This window comes from Alexandromys fortis, unplaced genomic scaffold, assembly GCF_014885135.2.
Source record: "Alexandromys fortis isolate MF-2015 unplaced genomic scaffold, M_Fortis_MF-2015_v1.1 scaffold_76, whole genome shotgun sequence".
Lineage (NCBI taxonomy): Eukaryota > Metazoa > Chordata > Mammalia > Rodentia > Cricetidae > Alexandromys > Alexandromys fortis.
In genome coordinates this window covers 4,074,967-4,083,840 of record NW_026067997.1, presented here as the reverse complement: position 1 = coordinate 4,083,840, position 8,874 = coordinate 4,074,967, and the positions used below count along the sequence as shown (strand labels likewise).

Here is an 8,874-nt window from a genome sequence, read left to right as displayed (position 1 = left end):
AAAACATCATCCTGAGTAAGGCAACAAAGACCAAAAAAAAAAGATAAATATGCTATGTATTTGCTTGTATGTATTAGCCATCAAATAAATGATAACCAAGTTACAGTCCATAGACACAGAAAGTTTAGGGTAGAGGAAGGGACTAGGGTTTACACATCAGTCTCACTGGAAGGAAGAAGCAGAATAGATTTTATGGGTGGGCTGGAGCAGGGAGTATGGGGGAAACTGGAGGATCAGGAAGGAGGGGGAGGGGGAGATGGGACTCAGGGAGGGTGTGAGGGAAATTATTGCTAGAATTCAAGGGTATTTAAAAGGTGGTATGAAAACTTAGTTCAGTGGAAACTTCCTATATAAAGGCAATACTAATGAAGTCTTCAAATAATGAGGGATATGGAAGCCCTACTGGCTATATCTTGTCACCAAACAAAGCTTCCAGTGCCTGGACTGGGTTTTATCCAATTGAATTCTTGCTTGAAATTGTCCCATAAATCTTCAAACAGCTGAAGCTGTTGCTAAGACAACAGCTCTCTACAAAATGACAGCAAGGCCCTGTTTTGGCAGACAACACACACACACACACACACACACACACACACACACACACACACCAATACAAGGAAAGGTTGAGCTGGTGCCTACACAGAACCTTCACCCCATGTTCTAGTGTCTATGAAATAGATAGGTACTCTGCAGGCTACCAAAAGTCAAAGGGAACCAGCAACCCAAACACAAAGCCTTTGATCTACAATCTGTTCTGCCTGCAAAATATGTTAGGGCAATGGTGGCACAAACCTTGTGGGACTAACCAACTGATCACTGGTTTGACTTAAGCCACACACCATGAGATGGAACCCATATCTGACACTGCTTGGGTGACCAAGAACTAGACTCTAGATAGCCCAGAGACCTAAGGGGTAAATAAAAAGTTAAAAATGATTCCTAATGATATTCTACCATAGTCATAGATTAGTGTCTTATTCAGCCATCAATAGAGAAGTTACCTTCTATAGCAGATGAGAACAAATTGAGAGAACCACAGTCAGACATTGTGCAGAGAGAGACCTTTGAATGCATATCTTTAAATGAGATGTCTCTGTCAAATCCCTTCCCTCAGGGCTCAGGGAAACCTGAGCTGAGAAGAAGTTAGGGAAAAGGAGGAGACAGAGGATACCCAGGGAACCAAGCCCTCAAAAACAAATGAAACCAAAAGCACAGGGCCTACACAGGTCTGCACCAGGTCCTCTGCATTTATATGATAACTTTCAGTTTAGTACTTTTATGGGACTCTTGATTGTGTAAATGTGTGCCTCCAAAAGCCAGATAGACAAATCTTTCTTGCAATAAATAGATTATGTTTGAGCATAATTAAAAATTTACTTTCTAAGTTTAAGGTTTGTGTCACACATTAGTCTTCCCTGTGAGCAAAATGTTCCAGAATGGTGATTTCACCTCCTTGCTATTGTTTCCCCAACACTATTGAATATGTCATTTTAAAGATATATAACCTATTTTGTTAGAGAATATTTAATTAAATGTTGACCAATGTCAACTAAAGATAGCTGTATAACTGTTTCAAAATCATTTTTTTTGTTCTCTGTGTCCCTTAGATAATTCCAAGCTTTATAATTGTAATTGTAATGAATCATGGAGAATTCTGGAGGTCATGAAAATATCCTGATGTCAAATATTGATCTGCAGTATATTTTGTCTTGTCCAACTTAGATATGATGGTTTTCATTTTATCTTATTTTATTTTGTTAAAAAATAAACTCTAGTGGTAAAAAAAAAAGGAACTTCCCAAAATACAAAAGAAACATTTGTTATCTTTAGATACTCTCCCTCTCAACTTATTAAGAATTGTCAATTTTAAGAGTCATTTCAAAAAGTTAATCTTTGCTCTATTTGTTGAAGTGCTTTGTTCTCGTCTTGGTTTATTTTTCTTTATTACTTTTTGTTCCCTCATTCTATTTTCTTTGGATAATTTTTTCTTTTTTTCACTTCACAAACTAGAGAATTTTCTCATTAATTATTCAAGACAAGAAAAGTCTGGAGATCTTCCCTGGCAATACACTAGGCAGAAAACTAAACTAAGTATTTTGAAGAACAATGCTTTGAGAGTTCAGCCAAAAATTCTGCAATAACTTTTATTATTATTATAGAAATAAGATGCACAGATTAAGTTTTTACTAAATAAGTTCAAAGGAGATCTTATCTGTTTCCAATTTCCAGGTGGAAACTATATATGTGTTTCTTTGGGTTCACCTAATTACTTAGCTTCTCTAGGATCATGAACTATATGCTCAATGTCTTTTGTAGCTAGTATCCACTTATGAGTGAGTACATATCATATTTATCTTTTTGGGTTTGGGTTACCTCACTAAGGATATTGTTTTTTAATTCATCCATTTGCATGCAAAATTCAAGGTGTCAATATTTTTACCACTGAGTAGTACTCTAATGTGTAAATGTGCCACATTTTCTTTATCCATTCTTTGGTTGAGGGACCTCTGGGTTGTTTCCAGGTTCTAGCTATTACTAATAATGGTGCTATGAACATAGTTGAACAAATGTTTTGTAGTATGATTGAGCATCTTTTGGGTATATCCCAAGGAGTGGTATTGCTGGATCCTGATGTAACTTGATTCCCAATTTTCTGAGAAACTACCATACTGTTTTCCAAAGTGGTTGTACAAGTTTGCATTACCACCAGCAATGAATTAGTGTTCCCCTTACTCCACATCACCTCCAATATTAGTATTTTTTTATTTTAGCCATTCTGACAGGTGTAAGATGGTATCACAGAGTTGTTTTGATGTGAATTTCTCTGATAGCTAAGGATGTTGAACATTTCCTTACATATCTTTTGGCCATTTGAGATTCTTCTGTTAAGAATTCTCTGTTTAGTGCAGTATCCCATATTTTAATCGGCTTATTTAGAATTTTAATGTCTAATTTCTTGAGTTCTTTATATATTTTGGAGATCAGTCCTTTGTCTGATGTGGGGTTGGTGAAGATCTTTTCCCATTCAGTAGGCTGTCTTTTTGTCTTATTGACTATGTCCTTTGCTTTACAGAAGCTTGTCAGTTTCAGAAGGTCCCATTTATTAATTGTTTCTCTCAGTGTCTGTGCTACTGGGGTTATATTTAGGAAGTGATCTCCTGTTGACCATACATAGAAGACTACTTCCCACTTTCTCTTCTACAAGGTTCAGTGTGGTCAGATTTATATTGAGGTCTTTAATCCACTTGAACTTGAGTTTTGTGCATGGTGAGAGATATGAATATATTTTCAATTTTCTACATGTTGATATCCAGTTATGCCAGCACCATTTGTTGAAGATGCTTTCTTTTTTCCACTGTATAATTTTAGCTTCTTTGTCAAGAGTCAGGTGTTCATAAGTGTGTGGATTAATATCCAGGTATTCAATTTGATTCCGTTGGTCAACATCTCTGTTTTTATGCCAATACCAAGCTGTTTTCATTACTGTAGCTCTGTAATAAAGCTTGATTTTTTATTGTACAGGATTGTTTTGGCTATCCTGGGTTTTTGTTTTTCCAACTATATTGAAGAGACATGGAAAGAGTTGACAGCTTTGTCTTGTTCCTGATTTTAGCGCAATCACTTAGAGTTTCTCAAAATTTGAAGCATGGTGTTTGGAGAAGAAGGGAAGGTGGAATGGGAAGAGCAGTGGAGAAGGGAGGAGTTGAAAAGAACTTTATGGAATGGGATAGTCAAGATGGAGGAAGGACAGAGATGAGAGCAAGAAAAGAGATATCTTGATTGAGGGAGCCATTATAGGGTTAGAAGAAACCTGGCTATAGAGAAATTCTCAGGAATCCACAAGGATGACCCCAGCTAAAACCTTAAACAATAGAAGAGAGGTGGCCTGATCTTGACTTGCCCTGTAGTCAGACTGATGAATGTCTTAAATATCACCATAGAACCTTCATCCAGTAACGGATGGAAACAGAGGCAGGGACCCACATTGGAGTACTGGACTGAGCTCCCAAAGTCCAGTTGAAGAGTGGAAGGAATAAAAATATGAGCAAAGAGGTCAGGACCATGATGGATTCACCCACTGAAACATTTTACCTGAACTAATAGGAGCTCACCAATTTTACAGGGACTGGGAAGGAACAAGCATTTGACCAAACTAGTCCCTCTGAATGTGGTTGACAGTTGAATTGCTGGTGCAGACAGAGGGGCCACTGACAGTGACACCAGGATTTATCCCTACTGCATGTACTGGCTTTTGGGGATCCTGTTCTCTTTGGATGTATACCTTGCCCTGTAGTCAGAGTATACCTTGCTCAACCTATATATAGTAGGGAGGGCCTTTACTTTCCAGAAAGCAATGTGCCTTACCCTCTCTAAGGATGGATGGGGGTGGGGTGGGGAGGGTGTGTGGAGGGAATGGGAGGAGGGGAGGCAGTGGGAACTTGGATTGGTATTTTTTTTAGAAATCTAATAAATTAAAGAAAAAAAGAAAAAGAAAAAAATAAGTTCAAAGGAAAGGAAATGCTTTGGAAATGAAGTTTATAAGTTCATTTGCTAATGAACTTTCAGAAGTCTACATTGTCTGTAGTGGAGAACTGAGAAAGAAGATGCTGCTATCAAGGTCAGGAATGGGTGGTTAATGGATGTAACTATTTTTTATTTTAAAAAAGTTATTTTTATTCATTTTATTTATGAGGTTTTAATATAGTTACATTATTTCTTCCTTACCTTTCCTCCCATCAAACCTTACCACATACCCCTCCTTACTCTAGCTCAAATTTCTGGCTGTTCTTTTCATTAATTTTTGTTTTACACACACACACACACACACACACACACACACACACACACACACATACACACGTATCCTGTTAAGTCTGTAAGTTACTTGTACATATATTTTTTCAGGAATTACATTCAGTATTATATAACCAATTGGTGTTCTCTTGCCAGGGGAAGACTAACTCTTTGGCTCTTAGAATTGCTTAGTTACCTGTAGTTCTTTGAGGCCTTATAGGATTTCCCCTGGCCATGTTAGTATGCCGGTTATTGCCTTCGTTAAGTTCATGTTTAGACAGTCATTTTAGCGAGAGTGTGTGTAGTTTCTGACATTCCTAGGAGACTTGATCTCACAGCACACTCCCGACTCCTCTAGCTTTTACAATCTTTCACCCCGTTTTCTGCAATGAGCCCTGAGATTTAAGTGTGAGAATTGTTTTGTAGATATATCCCTTAAAATGGGCTCCACAAGCCTTGCTTTTGATTGGCTGTTTTCTATAATGGTCTCGGTTGCAAAGGGATGTTTCTTTGAATAGGGGTGATGGCTACTCTTACCTGTGTGTATATGGACAGATGCTTAGAATATAGTTAAAGATTATGATGATTTAGTAAAAATGGCAGTTGTAGATTCTCCTTAAAGATCTACAGATTCATTACCTCTGGGTAGTTATCTAGGTTTCTGAAATCACAAATGATTTCCCCTTTTTTTGAGCATGACTTAAATCCAAATAGAGAGCTTCTGGTTAACACCAAGGAATGTATGCCCCTCAATGTTATCATGGCTGGGGAAGAGTGTTGGTTGTTTTCCTCCTTGGAAAGCTTGGTAGTGCCTTCAGATACCATGAAAGATGGGGGGGGGGATTTCATGTCAGCTCCTATTCTGGGCCCTGGATCTGAGTATGTTTTATCTCAGAAATAGCAGCTCACTTTCCACCTCTGAGAGGCAATCAATGCCAATAACAGTAGTCTATAATATTTTAGGAGTTTCTTGGACAACCTTCACCACCTATTAAAAGAGGGCCTCTTGCCAGATGGTGGTGGTAATGCATGCCTTTAATCCCAGCATTTGAGAGGCAGAGGCAGGCTGAGCTCTGTGAGTTCTGGGTCAGCCTGATCTACAAGATCTAGTTCCAGGTCAGGCTCCAAAGCTACAGAGAAACCCTGTCTCAAAAAATAAAAAATAAAAAGAGGGTTTCTTATGCCTGATATTGGGGGTTTTATTAGATAATCTTTAAGAAAGCATTGTCATCCCACATGTGAGAATTTCATGTAAGATATATATTTATACAATATTTACCTGTTTTTATAGGTTTTTAGGTAGTTAATAGTATGAATCCTTATGTTACATATATTTCTACTGTTGTCTTACCCTCTTCCTTCCTTCTGCCTTTATCTTCCTCTTAAATTCCTAATTAGAGCTCCCTGATGTTCCCCATTCTCACACGTATCCTGTTAATCCCATCTTTTGCTCCTCTACCAACTCCTACCCTGGCAATGCTCCCTTTTAACCTTCCTGATTTCTGCAGTTACTACAGGATTTGTGCTCACATCTAAAGAATTAGAGCTAGGAGCCCCAGATGACAGAAAATATATGTCCTTTGTCTTTCTGGATCTGTGATATCTCACTCAATATAATTTTTTTTCTAGTTCCAAATGAATAGAATTCTTAATTGATTCAATCATTCACTTGAGTATCCCTCAGATAAGGTGTCGATTGTCAGATAAGGTGTCCCTCAGATAAGGTAAGACGATTGTAACATATTTCAACAGATTTCTATCTTTGATGGATTCCATCTTTTCTTTTTTTCTTTTCTTTTCCTTCTTTTTTTTTTTGGTGAAGTGAGTCTTGCTTATTCTAAACCATTTTTAGTGTTACTTCATTGTAGTTCTAATGTGAATTTTCTTAGGGAATAATGTTGTTTATCTTGTGTTTTAGACTTCCTTTATAAGGATATATGAATCTAGGCTTTTTTAGACCCAGGCCAGCTGGCCTTGGTGAGTTCCCGATAGAGCATCCCCATTGTCTCAGTGTGTGGGTGCCCCCTCGCGGTCCTGAGTTCCTTGCTCGTGCTCTCTCTCCTTCTGCTCCTGATTTGGACCTTGAGATTTCAGTCTGGTGCTCCAATGTGGGTCTCTGTCTCTGTCTCTGTCTCTGGGTTAAAACTGGTCTCGCTGAACATAGCTGACAATGAGGACTACTGAGACCTCAAGAACAATGGCGATTGAACTCGAGTTGGAAGAGGCGAGTCCGGTCTCAAAATGGAGGGCCATGATCCAAAGGAACCAGAACAGTTGAGGAAACTGTTTATTGGTGGTCTGAGCTTTGAAACCACAGATGATAGCTTAAGAGAACATTTTGAGAAATGGGGCACACTTACAGATTGTGTGGTAATGAGAGATCCCCAAACAAAATGTTCCAGGGGCTTTGGTTTTGTGACCTACTCTTGTGTTGAAGAGGTGGATGCTGCAATGTGTGCTCGGCCACACAAAGTTGATGAGCGTGTGGTGGAACCAAAGAGAGCCGTTTCTAGAGAGGATTCTGTAAAACCTGGTGCCCATTTAACAGTGAAGAAAATCTTTGTTGGTGGTATTAAAGAGGATACAGAAGAGTATAACCTGAGAGACTACTTTGAAAAGTATGGCAAGATTGAAACCATAGAAGTTATGGAAGACAGGCAGAGTGGGAAAAAGAGAGGATTTGCTTTTGTGACTTTTGATGACCATGACACAGTTGATAAAATTGTTGTTCAGAAATACCACACTATCAATGGGCATAATTGTGAAGTGAAAAAGGCCCTTTCTAAACAAGAGATGCAGTCTGCTGGATCACAGAGAGGCCGTGGAGGTGGATCTGGCAATTTTATGGGTCGTGGAGGGAACTTTGGAGGTGGTGGAGGTAATTTTGGTCGTGGTGGAAACTTTGGTGGAAGAGGAGGCTATGGTGGTGGAGGTGGTGGCAGCAGAGGTAGTTATGGAGGTGGTGATGGTGGATATAATGGATTTGGAGGTGATGGTGGCAACTATGGTGGTGGTCCTGGTTACAGCAGTAGAGGAGGCTATGGTGGTGGTGGACCAGGCTATGGAAACCAAGGTGGTGGATATGGTGGTGGAGGAGGATATGACGGTTACAATGAAGGAGGAAATTTTGGTGGAGGTAACTATGGTGGTGGGAACTATAATGACTTTGGAAATTATAGTGGACAACAGCAGTCAAATTATGGACCCATGAAAGGGGGCAGTTTTGGTGGAAGAAGCTCAGGCAGTCCCTATGGTGGTGGCTATGGATCAGGTGGTGGAAGTGGTGGATATGGTAGCAGAAGGTTTTAAAAAAAACAGCAGAAAAGGGCTACAGTTCTTAGCAGGAGAGAGAGCGAGGAGTTGTCAGGAAAGCTGCAGGTTACTTTGAGACAGTCGTCCTAAATGCATTAGAGGAACTGTAAAAATCTGCCACAGAAGGAGCGATGATCCATAGTCAGAAAAGTTACCGCAGCTTAAACAGGAGGCCCTTCTTGTTCAGGACTGTCAGAGCCACAGTTTGCAAAAAGTGCAGCTATTGATTAATGCAATGTAGTGTCAATTAGATGTACATTCCTGAGGTCTTTTATCTGTTGTAGCTTTGTCTTTCTTTTTCTTTTCATTACATCAGGTATATTGCCCTGTAAATTGTGGTAGTGGTACCAGGAATAAAAAATTAAGGAATTTTTAACTTTTCAATATTTGTGTAGTTCAGTTTTTCTACATTTTTAGTACAGAAACTTTAACAAAAATATGCAGTTTTGAAGGTGTTTCCTTGTGAGTTAACAAGTAAAGAAGATCATTGTTAATTACTATTTTGTATGAATTTTGCTAAAGTTAACTGTAAAGAAACACCTACTGACTTGCAACTTAAGGGGAATCTATTCTCCCCATTTCCAAAACCATGATAAATGGGCACTGACATGTGGAGAGAATAGATATTTGTATGTTTGCAATGTGTGTTTTAGATAATTAGGATTGGGTAATAAAAAATAGCATATTTGTGAATTTAATAGCATTAAGATCACTTTCAAATGAAAAAGATCTCAAAAGTTAAAAAAAAAAAGAACAATGGCAATGGGT

The 8,874-nt window shown here is 38.7% G+C and overlaps 1 protein-coding gene across 1 annotated transcript; it reads left to right on the top strand.

Annotated features, from left to right (window-relative positions):
• Positions 1–7,003: 7,003 nt before the first annotated feature.
• On the top strand, positions 7,004–8,490 carry LOC126512584 (heterogeneous nuclear ribonucleoprotein A3-like). The gene has a single exon (XM_050160433.1). The coding sequence runs from the start codon at positions 7,036–7,038 to the stop codon at positions 8,101–8,103; it is 1,068 nt and encodes a 355-aa protein (XP_050016390.1). The 5' UTR covers positions 7,004–7,035; the 3' UTR covers positions 8,104–8,490.
• Positions 8,491–8,874: the final 384 nt, after the last annotated feature.

Bases quoted from the DNA above. Each gene is read 5' to 3' on its own strand.
- LOC126512584 (XM_050160433.1), top strand. From the start codon at position 7,036: ATGGAGGGCCATGATCCAAAGGAACCAGAACAGTTGAGGAAACTGTTT.